This window comes from Gymnoscopelus microlampas, assembly GCF_963454915.1.
Source record: "Gymnoscopelus microlampas genome assembly, chromosome: 13".
Classification (NCBI taxonomy): domain Eukaryota; kingdom Metazoa; phylum Chordata; class Actinopteri; order Myctophiformes; family Myctophidae; genus Gymnoscopelus; species Gymnoscopelus microlampas.
This window is the reverse complement of record NC_139950.1, coordinates 13,196,107-13,220,776: the sequence shown is the minus strand read 5'-3', so window position 1 is coordinate 13,220,776 and position 24,670 is coordinate 13,196,107. Positions and strand designations below refer to the sequence as shown.

At 42.8% G+C, this 24,670-nt stretch overlaps 1 protein-coding gene across 1 annotated transcript in view; it reads right to left on the bottom strand.

Moving 5' to 3' along the window:
- Nucleotides 1–24,670, bottom strand: part of slc30a6 (solute carrier family 30 member 6) — a 57,373-nt gene that overhangs the window by 20,465 nt on the left and 12,238 nt on the right. Inside the window, exons 4-5 of the mRNA XM_084076914.1 lie at nt 18,844–18,928; nt 570–612 (exon numbers count right to left, since the gene is read on the bottom strand). Of these exons, the coding sequence (XP_083933040.1) occupies nt 570–612; nt 18,844–18,928 (128 nt within the window). The remainder of the gene's footprint in view (nt 1–569; nt 613–18,843; nt 18,929–24,670) is intronic.

The following is a 24,670-nucleotide window of genomic DNA, read 5'->3' as shown; positions in this document are numbered from 1 at the left end:
CATGCCCGTTTCGTTCTGAAACGGCCTGTCTAAACACAATTCATGCCCGTTTCGTTCTGAAACGGCCTGTCTAAACACAATTCATGCCCGTTTCATTTTGAAACGGCCTGTCTAAACACAATTCATGCCCGTTTCATTCTGAAACGGCCTGTCTAAACACAATTCATGCCCGTTTCATTTTGAAACGGCCTGTCTAAACACAATTCATGCCCGTTTCATTCTGAAACGGCCTGTCTAAACACAATTCATGCCCGTTTTGTTCTGAAACGGCCTGTCTAAACACAATTCATGCCCGTTTCGTTCTGAAACGGCCTGTCTAAACACAATTCATGCCCGTTTCATTCTGAAACAGTGTAAAAACAAATCATGGTTATGTATTATAAAGTTCTCTTCCAGCAGACATATATTTACAATACAAAATCAATCAATCAAAAATATAATTTATTTTTTACACATTCTTGATTAAGTAAATTACTTCGATCAATTGTTGCATCCCCAGATCCTAAATCGGTGACATTACAGTCAACCAATAGTAAGGAGAGCAAGGATCAGAGGCACCGGGGACTCACCTGAACAGGTCGAAGATGGTGAGGTATGTATAGGCAGTTAAAGCTGAAAAACAGAGAGACAAACATGATGATTATGTTGATCACACTGAGGAGAAATGAGAGGTCATACATCTTATAACCTGACTCACACAGTTTGTTCATTTAACCCATTCAATCCGGGAACGCATCTGTGCCATTTTAGATTTCTTAGCAGGGAACAAGCTCATAGTGGGGCACCGAGTGCCGCGCTATGAGCTTGTAGATCGGCTATTTTTTATATCTTTTCATACATAATTTTTTTCTAGCGAACATATAACGGTTATTAAAAAAAACGTATGTTGCTATATCAGTGGTGCTCAAACAAACATTTTCATGTCAAGGACCCCCAAAATGATGTTTTTGGCCGCCAATACCATCAAAATATGTTGTTCCAGGGACCCCCCAGAAGCAAAGATTTTAGTTAAAAATGTTGTTTCAAAAATATATGTATTCAAAGATTTGCACAAATGTTCAAGATTTTTCAAAAATGCCAAATCTACAAGCTCGTACAAGAGCGGCACCCAGTGCCGTGCTATGAGCTTGTAGATCAGCTATTTTCGAATAGCCAAAGTATAAAATAATGGTGAGACAGGAACAGAGAGACAAATGGCCAGAAAAAGAGAACAGGGCTGGTTGGCCAACAGACAGACACAATGGAGTGACAGACAGCGCCAATGGCCTAGTGGCATACCACATATATAGGCTCTAATGCAGCCTGACAGTGAGTTGCAGGTTCGATTCCCGAGCCTGGCAGCCATTGCTGCGTGTCACTCCGCGTCTCTCACTCCCGGTTTCCTGTCACTCTTTACTGTAGTATCTAAATAAAAGGCAGCAAAGCCCACAAATATCTTTAAAAGAACAGAAAGAAAACCAGACAAAGCAGAGCAGGTACACCTGGCTGCAAGTAGACAGAGTGACAGAAAGACAGACAGGCAGGCAGTGCGTCTCAGAATGAGAGATGAAACAAAACATATATACATGTATATCATACTACTAGTAATAGTACCAGTAAGACTCCCTAATCGGGAGATAAGCGACCGTAGGTCACATGTATACAGAAGAGGGCTGTAACGGCGATTGGTTCCTAGTTGTGTGGGCAATGTATAGTTTTGTTTGGTGGTCTAAGAAATGTGGTGGCAGGCATGTTGATGACATGAGTGTACACATACTGTGTAGTGTGTAGCAATTTGCGTGTTTTTAGGGGCAAAACTGTAGGAGTAGTGGGCAAAAATGTGTTGTGAAAAGCGGCCTGAAGGTGGCGCTAGAAGAGGGCCATGTGAGAAATTAGGGGTGGGGTGTCCGCGTTGCCTTGGCGGACGAATAGGTACCGGCCGCGGCTCTCCCGGACGCTCCTAGCCCGAGTTACGGCATTTTATGTGAGCTGCAGTGGCAGGGGGTCCTCCACTGGGGGCGCCACCACTTTTGCATCCGTTCTGGAGCACCAGGAGTGGGTGGTCCCCGGGAATGCCCCGTGAGCAGCCCCGTTGGGGTGGTCATTTGGTAATTTGTCCACATGTGCTCATTTTTTACACTTGGGGGTCCCCGAGGCAGCTGGGGGTCCCTGGAGCTCCGGGGGTCCTTGGAGGGTGTAGTTTGGCAGGTAAGGAGTGTGTGTGCAAAATCTGGCATGGATCGGGGCAACGGGTGCGGAGATATGAGCAGGGCAAAAGTGTGACGGGACGTGTGTGACGGAGTGACGGGACGTGTGTGACGGAGGGACGGGACGTGTGTGACGGAGGGACGCACGGACACCTGGAGCAGGTTTCTATAGTAAATGCGACCTACGGTCGCAACTATTAACCCATACTATTTCTGTACCACTTGTCCTAGGATCTCAGAACGTCATAATAAAAGTAAGAATAACCTTGGCCTTAACTCTCCTTTAATGGATTAATACTGTTACTACTATAACTATGTACTACTATTACTATTAATTGCACTTTGGGTCGCTTTGGATATCATGTCCAGAGCGTTCGCACGCAGCGATTACAGATGCCCGCAACGTTCAAACCCATAAACCATTTCTGTGCTCGAACATCCTGTCATTTGCGTTATGAGCACAAATAGCTTAGCTGAAAGACAAAACGTAAACATGGATTTCTCATGGTTGTGGTAACGATTCAACGTCGGGTCGTACAGTAAATGACCGGGTTGTCAGACACAAACAGGAGGATCAAATGACCGGCGCTCCTCTCCAAAGTTAAACTATTCTCTGCGCACCAGTGCATCTTGACCATAGAAAGGCATGGAAAACAGATGCTGCCGGCTAAAAAAAAACACCTTCTCTGGACACGGACCCAAACCCGCCTAGGATGGAACACATGACAGCCCAGTTATTAAAAGTCCTATCTTTAATAAGAGATGGACATCAGTGATGAAATACTTTTGACAAAAACTGATATTTTAAGATTTAGATAGAACTTTGTGTCTGTGTTCTATTCCCATAGGGTGTTACCTTATTTATACATGTATTTGGTTAAATGCAGCCCAATCTCAAGGTAATCCTTTTTTATTTCCCTCTTTGTTTTTCTTTTAAATGGATTTAATTGTCCTTGTTTTTCTTATCCATCTTCTTTTCAGTGTGAAGTTAATTGCTTGTCAATGTGAATATTAATGGCAATACAAGTAAAACAAAACAAAACACCAGCATAACCTCTGGAATAATAATGCTACAGCCTGCATTATTGATGACCCCAGGAATCATAGATGTGGTTTTAATGAGGGAATGAGGGACCAGATCTGAAGGGACCATTCTAATTGATCCCTTGGAGCTCTCGTTTAACTTGAGTCTCGACAAATTCAGACTTTCTTCTTAAACATGTCTCTGACGGACAGCAGTGGTCTCCTTGGGAATTAAACGTGACAGTAGTGAGTGGCAGGGTGGCCCTGTTGGTGTGTGTGTGTAGTGAGTGCTGGCAGTGTGTTGGTTGTAGTGTGTGTAGTAGGACACAAAAGGTGTCATGTAGTCACACACACACACACACACACACACACACACACACACACACACACACACACTAGGGTTGTCCGATATTGGCTTTTTTACCGATAACCGATATACCGATATTGTCCAACTCTTAATTACCGATACCGATATCAACCGATACCGATATATGCGGGGATTATTGTGATTAGGGTAAGCTCAAATTTCATATCACACACACCATATACAGTAAAAACTCCTGTAACTTATTTATAAAGCCGATACCGATATTTTCCCGATATCAATTTTTATGCTAATATCGGCCGATAATATCGGGAGGCCGATAAAATCGGACATCCCTAACACACACACACACACACACACACCCCTTCTGATTCACTAGGTGTCCCTCCCTTGGGCTAACATTAAAAAAGACAAAATAGCAAAGGTGGCAGATCTGCAAGCTCATCTGCAATACAACACGTTGTTGTAAGCTTGAAGATCGACCAGCATCAGATGATGTATACAAGGGTATTTAGGCAACGGTGGCCTAGAGGTGCCCCACCCAAAATCTGCGTGGGGGAGTGAATGGCCACCACTTACTCCTCCCTCAACACCGCTGAAGTGCCTTTGAGCAAGGCAATGAACCTCTGACTGCTCCAATGGAGCTGCTCAGTGGCCAACGGTATAAGATGCGGTTGTACTGGTTAGCTCCCAGGTTTTAAATGTTAGTGTGTGTGTGCAGGGCGTTGCTGAAAAGGAGCATCTGTGGCTCAGCAACTTTTCACTGGGTAACATAGGGCTTAAGTGGTTAAAGACCCAGTCAGCACACAGATATTTTTTTAAAGAACAAACCTTTTAAATGAACACATGCTTCTCCATGACATCTTGCACAATTACTAACTCCAAAGTTACTGTCTTCAGAGTTGACAGTTAATCACCTTTTCCAATCCAACACAGTTTGAATCCTGCATTATTTCACATATTTTAAGAACTGATTGACTAATACAAATTGCACTGGAGAAAAAGGTACTAATACTAATAATAATAATACATAATAAACAATAATGATATCATAAGACATTGGCCAGTGGAAGCAGATCAATATGCGTTGAGAGCAGGCTGTACTGTAACCAGAGCGCCTGTTCGATTCCCGTGTCTATACAAGCTGCTTACAAACACTGACACCCACCTAACGCACAAGATACCACAACACACACACACACACACAAACACACTCTGAAACAGACAGACAAAGATTACAGACACACACACACTGTGAAACACAGACGGACAGAGATTATACACCCACGCACGCACACACACACTGACATAACGTTTTTGCAGGCTGGCAGATACACAGACAGATGCACGAGCACGCACACACATATACTCTGAAACAGACAGATTATAGAAGACAGACAGACAGACAGACAGACAGACAGACAGACAGACAGACTCAATGACACAAAAAACACACAAACACACACGCACACACACACACACACACACACACACACACGCACACACACACAGTCCCCACAGGAGAAGAAATTAATACCAAGAACAGAGTGAGGAATTAAAATCCATGTTTGTTTTCAGAACAAATCAATAGAAAGAGAGAGGGATGGAGGGAGGGGGGGGGGCGGGGAGGAAGGACTAACAGAAAGAAAGAGGGAGTGTGGGAGAGTGAGAGAATGAGGAAGAGGAGATGGATGGATAGAGGAAAAAGAGGAGTCTGGAGGAGCACAGGATTGATGGGGGGGAGAGAGAGAGAGAGAGAGATGGAAGGAGAGGGTACTGGATGGATGGATGGACGGACGGACGGAGGTATGGAGAGCGGGATGAAGGGATAGATGGATGAAGGGATGAGAGAGGGGAAACATGAGCTGGAATATGAATATTTAATGTTGTCTGCAGCGGAGCAGCCCAAACACACACACACACACACACACACACACACAGCAGTATTATATTAAGTGTTGTCTAAGCACAACTTAACCAACCTCTGGAACACATTGAAGATCAGCTTTCACTAACACAGCACACACAAAAATGCACACACACACACACACAGTATAAAAAAAACATGCAGACTATACATATATTTTTAGGGCTACAACTGTCAATTTATACTCTTAAGGAGTAGTTCACCCAAAACATGACTTATTTTCTATCAATTACACACCCCATGAAGCCTTAAATAAAGTTAAATTCATGGAGATATTTTAGTTTTGGTCGCATTCCTGAGCCATTAAATGACTAGGTCATCAGTCAGTAGGAGACAGTAAGAGTCACTGGTCATCATCATCATTATGGGCTCAGGAATGCGACAAAAACTAAAACATCTACATGAATTCAAGGCTTCATGGGGTGTGTAATTGATAGAAAATAAGTACTTTTTTGGGTGAACTACTCCTTTAAGCGATTACTCCAACATTGCAAGAAAGAGGGTTTGAATGGGCTGGATTTGAAACAAACTATTTAACTACTTGAAGCCTATGACTGGAGTCCCCCAGTGCTCTATACTAGGTCCCCTCTTTTTTCCAACTTTACTTCAAATCTCTTTGCTGAAAATAATAGAAAATAGGAACACATTGAGGGCTTATTTGTTATTTTTGGCTGAATTGTTGGAATAGAGAAGCTATAGGGTGCATGTGGTTAAGCACATTTCGGCTAGTCCTTCTGCCCGTCCCAATCTGGGGAACGCCATGGGTGCGTTCGGATACAAAGGCACTGAGCGCACTGGTCCAATACAAACCAATGTGTGAGCGTGCTCCCGGTGCACAGATCTGAACGCACCCCATATCTCTGGAACGTCACGACTTTTGGCACAAACGTCCGCTTAGACTCGAGGATTAACTGCTCAGATGTAGGTGGTCAAAGGTCAAGGTCACTGTGACCTCACAAAACAATTTCATTAAATTCCTTTGAAGTCTTCATATACTATAGGAGTGTGGCCAGACACAGAATGTGAACAGCAATTGGTTGATGGAGACATAAAACAGCGATGTCTATGTATGAATTTTGTAGTTAATCCCAATTCTTATCATTTTGATGCTGGTGAATTTCCTGTGACACTGGCTAAAACCTGCTGTTGTTTTTGGAGAGGGTGGGGGGGGGGGGGGGGGCAGAGGGGGACACACGATATGGAGGCCAGACCGCTGACCCTGACTCCTTCAACCTGGAGTCAATACACTGCAACATCTCCACCATGCATGCACACACACACACACACTCTAACGTCTCTACCAGACTGTACAGACAGCTGCTGTGAAATGCTGGACAAACCCCACTCATAGCGCGCGCACACACACACACACACACACACACACACACACAGGTCTCTGGAGGTATCCTGTTACAACCTCCAATCAATTTAACATCTTAACATCATCTGGTGAATCAACACTAACAGCCTGGTTATGATCCCCACAATTCATTACAATACGTGTGTGTGTGTGTGTGTGTGTGTGTGTGTGTGTGTGTGTGTGTGTGTGTGAGAGAGAGATACAGGAACAAATCAGATGTGTTCTGATGATGTAGGTGTGCCCTCTCTCTTTAAAGAACAGACACATATTCAGTTACATGAATGCAGACGTTGTGTCACTGTGTGTGTGTGTGTGTGTGTGTGTGTGTGTGTGTGTGTGTGTGTGTGTGTGTGTGTGTGTCTCCTCTTACGCCTCAAACAGCTACCACATCTGCTTCGCTCTCAATATGACACACAGATCTAAATATTCACTTATATAAACACACACACACACACACACACACACACACACACACACACACACACACACACACACACACACACACAGTGTGTCTGATGGGAGTGTGTATTCCCCATACAGAAAGCCTTGTGGGTTTGAGTGCCTCACCAGCTGTGATCAAACACACAGGAACACCAAGGGCCGAGGGACATGCACACATACACACACACGTTTGTATTAATATACTTGTGAGGACATCAACATTTTAGGACGGCCATTTCTTGAATGCCATATTTACAATTCTTTGCCATTTACCGTAAGCTGATAAATAGCAGATCCACAAGCTTGTAGATCAGCAATTGTTTTGGTGCACAACACCAGCGTGCACCACGCTGTGTAAACCAGTTATAACTCTATGTCTGATCCCTAAACCTAACTTTTAAATGCATAATCCGAAACCTAACCTGAAAATCTTTTTTTAACCATAAAACAACCATTTCTCTTTTGAGGATCAAGACAATGGTCCTCACAGTGTCCATTTATCTAATTCTACTATACTTACGGGGACATTTGGTCCTCACAAGTATAGCAATACTAACGAGCACACACACACACACACACATACAGTATCATGGCTATACTAATACGGTATGGTGGTTGTACGCCTCCACCAACCAGATACAGCTTATATCCATGTCTATTCTGTTGGCCGTTTGATACACATTTTTCCATATTCACAAATATTTCTGTAAACAACCATAAAAAATTACTAAATAAAAAAGGAAAAAATAAACTGTACAACAAACTACAGTTTTGATCAGAAGTTCTGAGATCGCACAACGCGGTAGTGTACACACGTACACAAAATCCACTGCCAACACCCAAAATAACCGACCTCTTGAGACACAATATACGATAGGTCACAAATGTCAATATAACACTGCAACCCTGCAGCTGAGTGTGTGTCCTTCTGTCTACAACACGCTCACTAGTGATGCGAAATACGTTTTTGTCCCGGTCGTCTTGAAATAATGTAGTTTCTGACCCGCGGTTGCTTGGGATGGGCACATTATCAAATTAAATCAATATTGCTTCGAGGCAGGTGGTCACGGACCACCAGCGAATGCTTCGCGGACCACTTAGGGGTCCGTGGACCACCTAAGCTGTTTGTACTAATGAGACGACAGCGTAGCGCTCTCTCACTCACACACACACACACACACACACACACACCCTTCATTCTCACAGAGAGAATGCGTTTGCACACACGTGCAGATCCGTGCACAAATTACGTAGGGATTGTCTTTCTGTGTGTACACACACGTATTGTGACTGTTGCGTCCCCCCAAGCAAGCCGATCGCAGTTGAGCACAAGTGTGTTGCCTGCGACGTATGTGAAATGAACAGATGAAGGGCTGAACCATGTAGAATTGATTGCCTTAATTAGACCGGTCCTCGTCAGAACGCAGCTCTCTGCCAGGCCGGGTTGTCTACCCAGGGTCCGCAAACTTCGGAAGGCAGTATTAGCCACTTGCAATGGGGAAAAAATCTGAACTCTTCAAAGAATGTTAACTAATCTTCTTAAAGAAGAATCTGAAAAATTCAATGACAGTTGATAAAACAAAGTTTATATTATTAATATGTAAAACGTTTTATAATTCTAGATTCTCATTTGTTATTACTAATGAAATACACTAATCCTATATCAAACTTGGCTTAAGGGAAGACAGGCACACACACCACGCCATTGGACCACGCCATCACACTCATGTCACCATGACTCAGCCATAACCATACTAAGGAGTTCCCAAAGCAGCTGCACCCAAATATGGAGTGTGTTGTCTAACCTCAATGTGTCAGCATGGCATCAGGCACAAACAAATCACTCAGTTCCATATATGGGCACAAAAGGGGCCATGCCCATAAATGGCCATAAACAAATGACACAGGTTGCGCGATGGGACGGGTCGTTGATTTATATATTGTTTTGCGGGACGGGTTGGGGCAGAATGAGCTCCCGTGGCGGGGCAGGCGGGGCGGGTTAAAATAAAAAACACGACCTGCGCATCACTAACACTCACGGGATAAAATGTATTAGGGACATAATTTTGTGCTATAAAAAGGTGTAATTTAACATGGTGTAACGTTAAGGTGTGCATCCTAACTCATTGACTGCCATTGAGTACACTTGTCATTTGGCCCAAGGCTCACACTGCCAACTCGTCCTATTGACGAGTCAGTGGTTTTCAGTGGTTTACACTAGCGGGCGCCGTTCCGCTGCCTGTGAATCATGATGATGATGATGATGATGAAGACCACAGCCAAAAATCATGTGATCTTGACCTTCAAACATATGTATATGTCTTAACATCCTATAATACAATAGAGAATGCGCGACGGTGCACAGGTCTCCCGTGTGGCCAATCATGTGCGAGAAACAAGCCGTGGTGTTGCCACATCCGTGAGAGAGCGAGAGAGAATAGCCCAATAGAATACAATAGAGGGAGACACCAGTGTGTTCGTGCAGGGATGTGTGCCACCTTTTGTTCTGCGTCACGGCGGTGTTGCTCGCCAAAACGAACAGACCTACAAGCTTCTGGGGGGCAAGCGACACCCTTTAAATGAAGCTTAATGTGCATGAATGTAAATAGCCCAAGGGACAAGGACTGACAGACACACATATCTCCATAGATGGTCATATCTGTCACATCGGCAGTGGCACGTGTCGAACTCCAGAGGTTCTAGTTAAATACAATTGTGTAAACCAAAATAAATAAATGCTATAGGCCTACCTATTGTGAAAATGTTCAGTCCTCAAAAACGTATATCCTTCTGCAGTGCATTACAAAGTTATAACAGCACTGCCTCTTATAATATACACACAAGGTTTTAACATAGCTGTAAGACACAGTAAAAACCTCAGTGTTAACCTTTTATTTTTTCCATGGGGCGTGAAGTTAAATGTGACCCTTTTGGCTTTCCATAGTTAACCTACAAGTTCACAGCGCATCACACTGTGACGTGTTGTGAGCGTGTAGGTGTTGTGAGCGTGTAGAACGCTGTTGTACTTTCGGCGTTAACGTCATTTGACTGAGAAATGTGCCCAGACTGTCTGCTTTGAAAATACCGGCTGACTTATATTCTGATTAGTTGATCTCAGCCTCGCTCAACAATGAACGTTAGCAGGCTATAATGTAGTGTCTCTGCATCGGCATTCTCAATGCCTCTTAGAATCGATTTAGGGGGCACGGTGGCACAGTCGGTAGCGCTGTCGCCTCACAGCCAGAAGGTCCTGGGTTCGATTCCTGCAAGAGACGCTGTGGCCGCGTCATCAGCGCCCATACCCTAGGTGGGATTAGCGAAGCGGCCTACTCTGTGTGGAGTTTGCATGTTCTCCCCGTGTCTCCTAGGGTAGGTAATACCCTCACAAAAACATGTAGTAATCCTGGTCGCTATACCGCCTCCACCATGATAGCCGGGGCGCCTGATGGAGGGGAAGGGAACTGGTTGGAATAACTGCTTCCACGCACTACGTCCAACCGGGGAAACTCCCCCAGGTGTCAGGTGACAAGGTCAGTTGGCTTTCACGCATTGAAGGAGGCATGAGCTCGGCCCTGGGCCCCCAAGCTAGTGGGGGGAGTGTAGCGCCCAGGATCACTTAGAAAATTGGCACCGGGTGAAAAAAGGGTTACAACATCGCGGGATAAAACATTTAAAAAAAATAATTGATTTATTTCGACACCTCCAGTGACAAGAAATCATAGCAAACTCAAAATTGTCCATGACAATTAGGTCGTTAAATCGAAACCCACTGTCCAAACTCATATAGTATAGTGAAGACTTTGAAGGAATTTACCAAAAGGTGCTAAGTGTATTCCCTTTGTCAAATGTTTATGTTATCAATAGTGTCAGACATCTACAGTATGTATGAAACATGTATTGTGAGGTCACACACAGTGACCTTTAACTATGTATGTTTTGTGCAAAATATGAAGAAATTCCCTCCAGGCATTCCTGAGATACTTCATTCACGAGAATCGGACGTAGATACAGTACGTATGTGTGTACATAATGTACGTGTATATTTTGTTATTTTATCAGGAAGTTTAATGACAAGGAATGGAGAGAGGAGAGGAAATTAGAAAATAAATTAGGAATGAGGAGAGGAGAGACAAGGAGAGGAGAGGAGAGGAGAATAGGAGTGTTTATGTGCCTGAGGAACAGGCACTTGACCTCCTTTTGCTTGGCTGCACTCTTCTGCTGGGCAGCTGGAGAATTCTGCACACACACACACACACACACACACACACACACACACACACACTAAGGGAATAGTCTGCTTCTGAAATACACACACCACATATCGCCAATGCAATCAGCTTCAATCCCAAACGTTCCTATATCACACACACAGGCTTATATACACATTTAAAGAACACAACACTGACTGACTGACTGACTGACTCTCTCACATACACACACACACACACACACGTGTATAAAGTGTTTCCGTCCACTGTGTGTGTGCGTTTGCATGGATTAGGGGTGACATTTTTTATTCAATAATTTACCGTCAAATGTTTTTTTTTGCAATTGAATAACTGTTTTAAGTTATGTATGGAGCTTGTACAAAAAATATTTTTACACCTTTAAATCAGTAAGTCTTTCTTCTAAGTCTCTAAGTCTTTTCTTCCTCATTATAAAAGTAGATTTCAAGATGTCTGGTTGGGTTTTGTTAACTTGTGACGGGCATTAACCATCATTTAGTACTTTATGTTAATGCTGAACTGATTGCACTGATTAATCAAATAATCGTCAGTTGCAGTCATCGCATGTGCGTGTGTCTGTGTGTGTGAGTGAGTGAGTGTGCTGAGCTGGACGGAGGAGACAGGCAATTGATCATTCAGACAGGAAGGACAGGATGATTCAAAGGATGAGAGAGAGAGAGACAGACAGACAGACAGACGTACAATGGGTTGTGTGTGTATTAACGTGCCTGTGTGTGTGTGTGTGTGTGTGTGTGTGTGTGTATTAGTGTTGGGTCAGCTCTGACAGAGAGCTGATGTGTTCTGTAAGTTGATCTGGTGGTCCACTGCACAATTTGATACGGGCAGACACACGCGCACACGCACGCACGCACGCACACACAGACACACACAAAGTAACTCAAATGCACATGCAGATCAATACAAGTGCACAAACATTCATATTCACAGCTGTTTGACTTTGTCAAACATTCACTAATATGAATGTTTTTCCATCATGGATATGATATGAGAGTGTGTGTGTGTGTGTGTGTGTGTGTGTGTGTGTGTGTGTGTGTGTGTGTGTGTGTGTGTGTGTGTGTGAGTGTGTGTGTGTGTGTGAGAGAGAGACAGTCAGATAGATCTTTACTAAGATAGGGTCTTTACTAAGAACCTGATGAGCCTTTATGGAGTGTCACTGGTCTACGCGCACACACACACACACACACACGGGCGCGCGCGCACACACAGCTGAGGCAGGGTAATGAGATCAGTAGCAGATCAGCTGAGTAGCACTCAGCTCGAACTTCATAGGTCAACCAAGAGTTAAAATCTCTCTCAAACACACAAACAAATAAACACACATTCATATAAACACACACACAATTCTCCTGGTGTGTGTGTGTGTGTAAAGATCTTCAAACTCACAACATGCTGCGATGCATGTATGGTTGGCATGAGACTCTGGTCACTGGTCTGGAAAGTAAAACACACACGCACGCACGCACACACACACACTAAGGCTGTCAAATAATTGCGCCTCAAATAATGGTCCCGTGTGGGGGGAAAATGTGCAGTAGATTGTAAAAATATATGCGATTAGTAAGGCAATTACATGATACATTATAATGAATCCAATTATAATGTCAAATTGTCAATTGAACCAAAGCAATGCACCTTACCAGGGTTATCATAGTTCACTAAAACTAATGAAATGACAAGCTAAAATTGGAAGAAAAACAAAAACAAAAAACAAAAACATTTTAGTTAAAGGCTTCATCATCACACTATAATACTTCTATACTATAATATACTATAATAATTCTACAAAGCTCTGTCCCCGTCTGTCTGTGTGTGTTTGTCCCCAAAATCTCTTCTGCCCAGTTCTCCTCAGTGGCTGGAGCAATTGATCTGCATTTACACACAGCCATTGACCATTACCATGTGCACGGAACCATAGACATATAAAGGTAGACGCCTCCTTCGGCTCTAAAGCGTTCGTATCTCGGGCGCGCTTCCTTGTTCCGCAGGGCTATCCCATATAAGGCTTGGGCAAGCTGGAAACTTCCGTGTGCGTCACTTAAGGGGGCGTTCGGTAGGCCAATCAGAGGCAGGTGGGGCCAGTCTTTTCTTAAGAGGCATTCGCGCAGCAACTAGTCAGTTAGACGCGCTGTGATTGGCCAGTAGTTAAAGCGATGCGACTGATCAGTAGTCAAACAGCCCTGCGGAAGAGCCTTGTATTGAGATACCAGTCGCTGCAATGAACTGCAGAGGCCAATGAGGTATCTAGGTTTCTATATCTATGCACGGAACAGCAAAGCCAGTTTTTCACTTTCCCCGAATGTCAGCTGTTTATTAGTGTTTTTGTGTACTTTACAAAATAAAAGTGACTAAAACCGTTTTCTTTACTTTCAAAACTAAATAAAACTACTAACATCATAGAGACAATATTCTTAGCGTTAGTCTTTGTCAAAAATCTTCAAAGCATGTTAACTCTCTCAGTGCCAGACCCCGAGTTATCCCGAGTTTTTAATGTATACCCTCCCTGCCAGAACGAAAAATCCCGTTTTTTTTTTTTAAGTGTTCAGAACCCAAGATATCATTATCTGAAGATTTGCAGTTCCATCCACTCCTTGTTTAACTTACAACTGAAAAAGGCTGTATCTCGCTTCCTAAGCACTTTTTTTTTACTTTGAAAAAAACTAAAAAAATCTTGGCACAGTTCGCAATAATTTTTTTATTTCATTGGCACTGAGAGAGTTAAGCTCACAACTACGACCAGCTTGCAGATTTGCATTTTTTTCCCATTTTCCTTACTTTGTTTCATCTTGCCACTGACTAATCCATCCTCCTTATATTAAAATTGGCCTAATGGGAGGGTGGGCGGCCCTTGGCCACGTCACTATGACTCAGACATAACCATAAACAAACCCAGTATGCCCATATATAGGCATACATGTAGATCCGGCTGTCCAGAGCCAAATATCCGACCGCTATGACCATAATGGTAATGTGCATATGACCGATCTAATTCAAACGCAAGGACTCGAGGGAGTGCGGCACCAGCACCGAGTTGATCGGATATGCGGTTGTCCAGAACGGCCGATCCAAGCGATATGCCCATATATGGGCATACCTATATATGGGCATAAACTGATGACATCAGGGAGCTCCATATATGGGCATAAAAGGGACAAGGACTGACGGATACAGATATACCCATACATAAAAGTGACAGACGGGTACTCTGGCACTATGACTCAGACATATCGGTCGGAACGGCGGTGCGACATATAGGTGTGAGTGCCATGTAGCGGCCTGAATCTCTAGTATTAAAATAAATAAATAAACTGAAAACAAATTAAACCATAGTAGTAACCTCGCATCTCATGGTCTTCCGACGGACAAAAAAAACAGGACAAGGATTAAGGGGTTAAGTGCCCCCCACGTGTCTGAGAGGGTACAAGGCACAACATATTTTGTGCCCAAATACATATTGATTTGAGGGTCCTTGACTTGAAAAGGTTTGAGAACCACAGCGCTAGGCTACATGAGTCATCATCTGTCTGACAACATGCAAGCACAACTATCAGAAGGTGTAAGCCTGGTAAAATAATAAGAACACCACTAATATAGGTCACTCTGACTCTGCAATAGTTTATAGTTGGCCACCTGTCCAAAATATGAGTTGCCGATACCTTTTGTAGAGTTTGTTCTTGACAATCAGCGGCGAGTACCCCGTTTAGGATATAACTGTACTGACCAGTTGTGACATAACATGCATTATGTGCATCAATGTCTATGCAAAATGTCATAATAGAAACTCAGCCATAATTGAAATCAGCCACACTATTCCTTTAGTGTGTGTGTGTGTGTGTGTGTGTGTGTGTGTGTGTGTGTGTGTGTGTGTGTGTGTGTGTGTGTGTGTGTGTGTGTGTTGTTAACTCTTGGTTGACCAGTGAAGTTCGAGCTGAGTGCTAATCAGCTGATCTGCTGCTGATCTCATTACCCTGCCTCACTGTGTGTGTGTGTGTGTGTGTTCATGTAGAACTATTAAGACATGATCAGACGGAGCTTGGATGAGCTTGGATGAGCTTGGACATCGAGTCCTGTCTGTGTGTGTCTATAGATGTGCCCACGTTCCTATATATACACATGTGTGCGTGTGTTCGTGCGTGTACTGTGTACCCATATGTGCGCTGATCTGTGCAAACGTGTTGTACTAGAACATGGAATAAGATTTACACATAAGGTCAAGAACAATCCGGGGGCAGAGAGTTCACATGCACGCATGTGTTTGTGTGTGTATGTGTGTTCTTATGGATGGCTGAATGTAGGTTACACATACAGTTCATTAGATGGGTTTCACTGCAGCTCTGTAACAGGATGGTGGATTAGGTAATGTCCTCATATGGATGACGCTTTTAATCTCTCATTCCTGCCTCTTTTTAACCTGTTATGACAAGCAGACGTGCCCCCCCCCCCCTCCCGGCCATAATTTCAGCGCAAAGCCAACGTGCTCACTCCCCTCAACAATATCTACTTAACCAGGCAGCACAAGCATCAGTCGCCAGTTTCAAGCAGGCGGCAAGGAAGCTCCGCTGGATTTGAGGCCAAATAAGGAAAAGTCTATATCAGAATGCAGTTGTAATAAGGCTCTACGCACAGCAGCCATTGGGTCTCTTCTAACTTCCTTCACAGGTATTACCAATGATACTAATTAAGGGTGTGTTCCATATTCTGGTCAAACAGAGTCAGCTGATATTGTGTTTGTTGGCTATTAATTAACTGGAAACACTCTGCTACACCAGTGGGTCTCAAAGTGTGGACCTTGAGGGCCCCTTAGGGGTGTGTAACTCTGAGAGAGTGTCAAATGGAACCAAATGGACCCGTAAGGGTCCATTTGGTTCCATTTGTACACTCTGAGTTATGGGGTCCTTGAAATTATTGTAGATAAGCTATTTTTGGAGCACGACGGTAGTATTTTATTTGTTGACGAAATTGACATTATATTTAGTCATAGTTTTAGTCATCAATCATAGCTTAGTTTTTAATTTGTTTTCATTCAGTTTTCAACACTGCAGTATCGAATTAGACTAATCGTCGCCCATCATCGCACATTACAAGGACCACCTCTCTAGACATCATTTTCATCATCCTCTCGCTTGAATGAAGCAGCTGTGCTATACCACAGGCAGCAGGGTTGACAGGGTACAAAGCCCCCCCCCCCCCCCCCCCCCACACACACATACATACAGAATACCCAAAGAGCTCTTCATAAACACAAACATACAGAGTACACACACACACACAGTCACGCTGCATAAACACAAACACGATAATTAGTGTCCGCAAACACATTACACACAAGCAACAATCCACTTTGGACAGACTGTACAGTGTACACACACACACAGGCAGTAGAGTACATGCACGCATGGATAAACACACACACACACACACACACACACACAAGAGAGCAGTACACCGAGCTGATGTGTGTGACATAACATTAACATTGTTTAGCCAGCAGAGACGGGACAGTTCTCTGGTCTGATGGACCGCAGGCTAAGATACACACACACACACATTTCTCTATACTTGCGAGGACATAATTAAAAAAAGCAACAAAAAAAAATGCTGATAACTTTCTGGGAAAATTGCCGATCTACACGTTGCGAGCATGTGCAGTAGATCAGTGGTTCCCAAACTTTTCAGGCCGCGACCCCCAAAAATAGCTTGTAGATCGGCTATTTTCACAATGTTTATCTCTTTCTCACGAAATATTTGACAATTTGGTAAATTTGATATTAAAAAGGTCTTAAAGGTCCTTAACATTATAAATGTAACTTAAGAAATGTGAAGATATATCCTGTATACACTTATACTCTATGTTGGTTTGTTTACTGTTGAGTGAGAAAACTATGTTGCACATTAAGCTAATCATCTGGGGACCCCCCAAAAATAATTGGGAACCCCCAGTTTGGGAACCACTGTAGTAGTGAAAATTCTAACCCCTAAATCTAATCGTAAGCCAAATTGTTTCCTTCATTTTAAGTCTAACTCCAACTCTCATTTTAACCATAAAACAACCATTTCTCTCAAGTACACACACACACACACACACACACACACACACACACACACACACACACACACACACACACACACACACACACATTTTAAAGCCTGTTTGTGTGTCTCCATCATGTCTCTGTCTCTATCCGTGAGTCAATCTTTCTGTAGACCGATCCACAACGCATTGAGAGCTTGTAGATCGTCTGTTTTCACCATTGTACCAACAGAGTATGAATTAAGCATGTCTGTCTGTCTGTCTGTCTGTCTGACTGTCTGCTTGCCTGTCTGACTGTCTTCTTGGTGTTGTTGTCATTGAGTATTGACGGTGTTGTCTCCTTCCTCTCGCTGGTTCAATACCGCTGTCCTCCGTTTCCTGTCTGGACCACACCTGACACCGACCCTGCAGTGTGTGCGTGTGCATCCGCGTGTGTGTGTGTGTGTGCGCGCGCGTGTGCGCTCATCTGTTTGTGTTTCTGTGTGCGTCTGTATATTGTTGTGCAAGCATGCGTGCATCTATGTGCATCCGTGTGTGATTGATTATATGCTTGTGTGTGTGTGTGTGTGTGTGTGTGTGTGTGTGTGTGTGTGTGTGTGTGTGTATGTGTCCATGGTGGTGTGCATGTGACTGCTGCATATGTGTGTATATGAAAGATGAAACTGAAGTGTGTTTTTGTTCGCTTTGAATTATGTCCGAAAAGCTTCATCTTGGTCTTATGATCTGACCACAAAACCTTGTCCCGTATCATAGCTGGTAACCTTTTCCCCCCTTTTTGGGGGGGGGGGGGGGGGGGGGGTTATATGCTTTTATGCCTTTTTGGATAGGACAGAAATGGGGAGAGAGATGGGGAGTGCTGACATGCAGCAAAGGCCGTCGAGATCGGGACTCGAACCCACCACTCGCTGTCAGGCTACATAGGTGGCCTAGGTGCCCGGACCGCTACGCCAGCGGTCCGGTAACTTTGATTTTTAAATGCGCAATTCTCGATTGATATAGTTCAGTGGTTCTCAGCCTTTTCTGGATCAGGGCCACGCTACGAGCTTGTAGATCTGCTACTTGTACAAATCTTTGAAAATATATATATATATACCATTTTAGACCATTTTTAACTCAAAATCTTTGCTTCTTTGGCTATTTTTGAATAGCCAAAGACATCTAAAGTGACACTGATGCGTTCCCGGAATGAATGGGTTAACAGCAAATTCCAGATCGTAGAGCCTCTCGCTAGTTCCCAGAAGTTAGTAGTAAACACAGTGTGTGTGTGTGTGTGTGTGTGTGTGTGTGTGTGTGTGTGTGTACTCACCCATACTATTGGTAGAGCTGCACCACATGAGCAGACATCCGGTGCACAGCAGGTTCAGAACCCCAAACAACAGGATCCTCCATGACTGAAACAATAAACAAATACAGTGTACGTTTAGTGTCATATGCATATACTATATAGAGTTACATGTGAAGTATTACAGGTCCAGACACAGTTACAGAAGCTGTGTTTACACTACAATACCAGTATGTTGCCGGGTAAAAAATAATTAACAAACTTCCGGCATAGGCAAGGAAGGTTAGGTGGAAGAGTGGTTCTCACACGGCCGTCCGCACCATCAAGCAGCTGGGAATGCATCTGTGTCATTTTAAGATTTCTTTGGCTATTCAAAAATAGCAGATATACAAGCTCTACAAGATCTAAAATAACCATTGTATACCTGAATTCTTTTTGAAAAATCGTGAACATTTGTGCAAATCTTTGAATATATATTTATGTTTTAAAGCGAACACCTTTAGCTCCGATCTGTGCTTCTGGGGGTCCCTGGAACAACATATTTTGAAATGGGGGTCCACGGCCAAATACATATAATTTTGGGGGGCCTTGACATGAAAAAGACCACCACTGAGCACCACTGCCGCCCTACGAGCTTGTAGATCTGCTATTTTTGAAAAATCGTGAAAATGTGTGAAAATCTTTGAATATGTATATTTTTAAAGCGAACATTTGTAACTCAAATCTTTGCTTCTGGGGGTCCCTGGAACAAAATATTTTGAGATGGGGTCCACGGCCAAATACATATAATTTTGGGGGTCCTTGACATGAAAAAGATCACCACTGAGCACCACTGATATAGAAACATACGTTTTTCATAAAACTGTTGGGATTTAGGAGACATGTAGAATCGGCTTCAGGTCGCAATGGGTTAAACAGGTCACTCATGCCAACGTCGTTATGATGACGCATTTTCCTGATAGAACAAGACTTTGTCTAATGCATAGTTTTCTAGGTACCCTCACAAAACATGCAGTAATCCTGGTCTCTATACCGCCTCCCCCTGGTCAGCCGGGGCGCCTGATGGAGGGGAAAGGAACTGGTTGGAATAAAGTGTTCCTTCCACACGCTACATCCTACCGGGGAAACTACCCCCTGCATGAGCCCAGTTCTTTTTTTTTTAAACTTTCTTTTTATTATTTTTTCTTAGAGCAAGTTAGGTCATGTTGGGCATCACATATACATTAAATGAGTACATTTCTGGTGTAGTTAACACTCTTATGTTAAGGGCTATTCAGTCCAGATGAAGAGAGAGGGATCCTTATTTGAAGTAACTTCAGTCCTTTTGTTGAGAGATCTCATTTTGTTTGTCTTTACTGTTAAAGTCCATGGTAGTTTGTTGGTAGAAGATATTCCAATGTTTCACTCCTGATTTTTGGGCAGGTTTCCAAATATTTGCAGAAAAAAAAATAATAATAATTTAAAAAAATATATATATATACACACATATACATATACACATACACACACACATACATATACATATACACACACATATATATGAAAGAAAATACACCTAAGCACGTATACATAAAAATAAAGAGCAAGCAATAAAGTGTACCAAAAAAATAAAAATGAGCCCAGTTTGTAAGCACCGTCATATTGCAGGCATTCTTACTAGATAGCCGTTGTTATTTTGACGGCACGGAAATCTACACACACACTGCAACGCACCGCGTTGTTAGCGCAAACAAAAAAATGTTACTGTATGTTGGCATTCAAAAATCGCTGCACGTTCACAAATGACGCCAAAATTAAATATACCAGTAAAGAGGCAGCATTTCATGCATGTGAGTGAGTGAGTGAGAGAGATATATAGGTATAGACAGACAAAGAGAGAGAGCGAGAGACAAGGGATGTGTGTTTGTAGTTGCATATGAGAAGGGAGAGTAAAGAATGTGTGTGTGTGTGTGTGTGTGTGTGTGTGTGTGTGTGTGTGTGTGTGTGTGTGTGTGTGTGTGTGTGTGTGTGTGTGTGTGTGTGTGTGTGTGTGTGTGTGTCAGCCTGTCACTTGCTGTAGCGGTCAGGCCGCGCTGCAGAGTGCAGAGTGCTGTGAAATCTACAATTACTGTGTTGTACGGTGTTATGACAGAGCTCCCAGACTCACTGTGTGTGTGTGTGTGTGTGTGTGTGTGTGTGTGTGTGTGTGTGTGTGTGTGTGTGTGTGTGTGTGTGTGTGTGTGTGTGTGTGTAAACACAGTGACATTATTCTGCCCAAAACATTTCCAACTCCTCTCATCCTTGCTTTTCATGCACACTGAACACGCACACACACAGCCTTGTTCGTGGTTAAAAATGACACACTACTGCCATCGTGTGTCAGTCTGTAGTGTTGAGGTTAGATGTGACATTGAACTGCCAAGCGCTGACACACACACACACACACACACACACACACACACACACACACACACACACACACACACACACACACACACACACACACACACACACACACACACACACACACACACACACACACACACACACACACACACACACACACACACACACGTATGCTACAGTAAACTGGCTCGCACAGCATACAAACATAGTAAATGGTGTGCTGACATCATCACAGTGCGCCCGGTGCTTCTACCTCATCAGTGAGTGACAGACAGACACGTGTACACATCTAATAAGCTGTATGTGTAACCTACATACATTGACCACTAATGGTTGACTGGAGTTCCTCAGGGTTCTATACTGAGAGTATATATATATTTTTTTCTCTACGTTAAATATCTTTGCTGAAAATAGCCTGAACGATAAGCTTAAACCGTGCCGGTGGGCGGCGTGATGTAAGCTTGTCGATCGGCTATTTTCTGCGGGGGTTTTCCCAGAATACGGATGCTGGGGTTTAAGGGGTTAAGCCTTGAGAACACACACACACACATTATTACATCAACATTTTAGGCTGGCAATGTGTTAAGACCGGGAAAGCATCTGTCATTTTAGATTTGAACCACTTTAACCATTATCTTATACTTTGGCTATTAAAAAATAGCAGATATACAAGCTTTTAGATCTGCATTTGTTTTACATAATTTGTGCAAATCTTTGTATATATATTTGTTAACAGTTGTAACTCAAATCTTTGCTTCTGGGGATTCTACAAATGTCTTCTAAATCCTAAAAGTTTTTTGAAAAAGATTTATGTTGCTCCATCATTGGTTCTCTAACCTTTTCATGTCAAGGACCCCCAAAATGATATGTATTTGGCCGCGAAACCCCATCTCAAAATATGTTGTTCCAGGGACCCCCCAGAGGCAAAGATTTTAGTAAAAAAGTATCGCTTTATTCAAAGATTTGCACACATTTTCACGATTTTCCAAAAGTAGCAGATCCAAAGTATAAAATGATGGTTACAGTGGTTACACAGATCAGATGTGTTCCCGGTTGTAATGGGTTAATGTCACTGTTGTGAATTTAGTTGACCAACCATGTGGTCCTAAAAGTCTCCCTCTATACCTAAGGGTGGTGAGTGTTGTTTCGGTTGAGTCGCAGGCACGCAGAACAAGATAACACCAGGCAGTCTAGTTTATTACACAGATAGAGAAGATGTACAGGAGTAGACTACTGGACACAGTGCGGACCAGAAGATATGAGACAAGGACAAGAACAGAATGAGTAAGAACAAAACATGCATCTCGTGTCACTGAGAACAGACATCAGTCAGATAGACTGATGTGGTTCTCAACCTTTCAGGCCCCACACACACACACAAGCACAAATATTTGAACTGGGGACCCCCCAAAAGAATTATATTTGAACTGGGGACCCCACAAAATAATTATATTTTAACTGGGGACCCCGCAAAATAATTATATTTGAACTGGGGACCCCCCAAAATAATTATATTTGAACTGGGGACCCCCCAAAATAATCATATTTAAACTGGACTGGGGACCCCCCAAAATAATCATATTTGAACTGGACTGGGGACACCCTAAAATAATCATATTTGAACTGGACTGGGGGCCTCCAACCCTGACAAGGGTTTGGAATTGTAGGAGTTGAGGCATTACATTTTGTTTGATTCGGTTCTATAGATAAATATTGTGAAAATAGCCGATCTACAAGCTCACGCAAGGCTATTTTCAAAATGTTTGCCTCAGAGTACAGAAGTCCTGAAGTCACTCGTTCATCCCCTGGTTCGTAACGTAATTTCTCTATGGAGAATAACATTGTGTCATCATAGAATCGTCTCATATAAGAATTGGGGTTCAAAAATAAACAAACTGTCTCGGCGAAATTGTTAGGGAGGTGGCTCTGTATCGTTTATGATAGTCAGTCACTCATATTTGATACAGTCTGTTTTAACTAATTTGGCGGAAGTAACATTAGCGTTTTCTCACCGTCAGTTGATGCTTCATATCCATAAGAGTAAAATCGCCGGGGTTTGTTTATTTTTGGAACACAGTTCTTATTTGACGCGATATTAAACACGTCTATGGGAATTGAGAACGGGGGGAAAAAAACGCGACCCAGGTAGGATGTGTAAATTACGTCAGACTTCGGTGCTCTATTCTATAGTATTTGACAATTTGGCCAATGTCTGACCAGTTTTAATAGTATAGTTTGTTGCTTACTTTTGATACTGTAGGTCTTTTTTGGTATTAAAAAGGTCTTAAAAGTCCTTAAATTGTCAATTCACTGTCATCTGGGGACCCGCCAGCAAAGTCATGTGGGATTGGGGAACCCCAGACCCCAACAGGTTGAGAACCACTGGTCTATCTGATAACGCAGTTGATTGCCATGCCGTTAAATGTATCAGTATGTGCTGCTTACATAAAGGTCAGTCTAATGTATGTTCTGGGTCAAGCAGATAAAGGTTAGTCTAATGTATGTACTGGGTCAAGCAGATCAAAGGTCAGTCTAATCACAACAGACCGAACATAGCCAATCGACAAACTAGATCAGCTTGTAGATTTACTATTTTTGGTGTGCAACACTAGCACGCAACTACTGTAAGTATAGAAATCAGGCATAACTTTAACCCCAACCCCCAAAAGGTTACGTTTAATCTAAATATTTTCCTGTAAGCCTAATTAAAAAAAAAGAAAATTGAACCATAAAACAACCATTTCTCATGTGAAGACAAGAGAATCGTCCTCGCAATGTCTATTTCTCAAATTCTTCTATACTTGTGGGAATATGTGGCTCTCACAAGAGTAGTAATACAAGCAAGCAAACACACACACACACACACACACACACACACACACACACACACACACACACACACACACACACACACACACGTACTTAACTCAAGCGTACGTACATATGAACTCAATGTCCTGTTCTGTTGTTGACCTGATATCTAAATCCTATTCTATGTCCACCAGTGAGCGACAGACCTGTATAGCTATTTTTGATTGTAAAAATGTGTGCAAATCTTTGAATATATATACTGAACTCAAATCTTTGCTTCTGGGAGTCCCTGGAACAAAATATTTTGGGATGGGAGGGGAGGTTCCGGGGACAAATACATATCATTTTGGGGGTCCTTCACATGAAAAAAGTTTGAGAACCACTGCTATTACAGCAACATAAGTGTAAAAAAAAAAGATTTAGAAGACATTTGTAGAATCCCCAGAAGCAAAGATTTGAGTTACAAACGCTTATAAAAATATATACATTCAAACCACTACTAAACCAATACAAGCAAGCGTACACACATATACGCACATATGAACTCAATGCCCTGTTCTGTTGTTGACCTAAATCCTATTCATGTTCATCAGTGAGCGACAGACTGCATATAGCATAGTCACTATTTCTTTACTTTTTTACTTAATCCATTAAG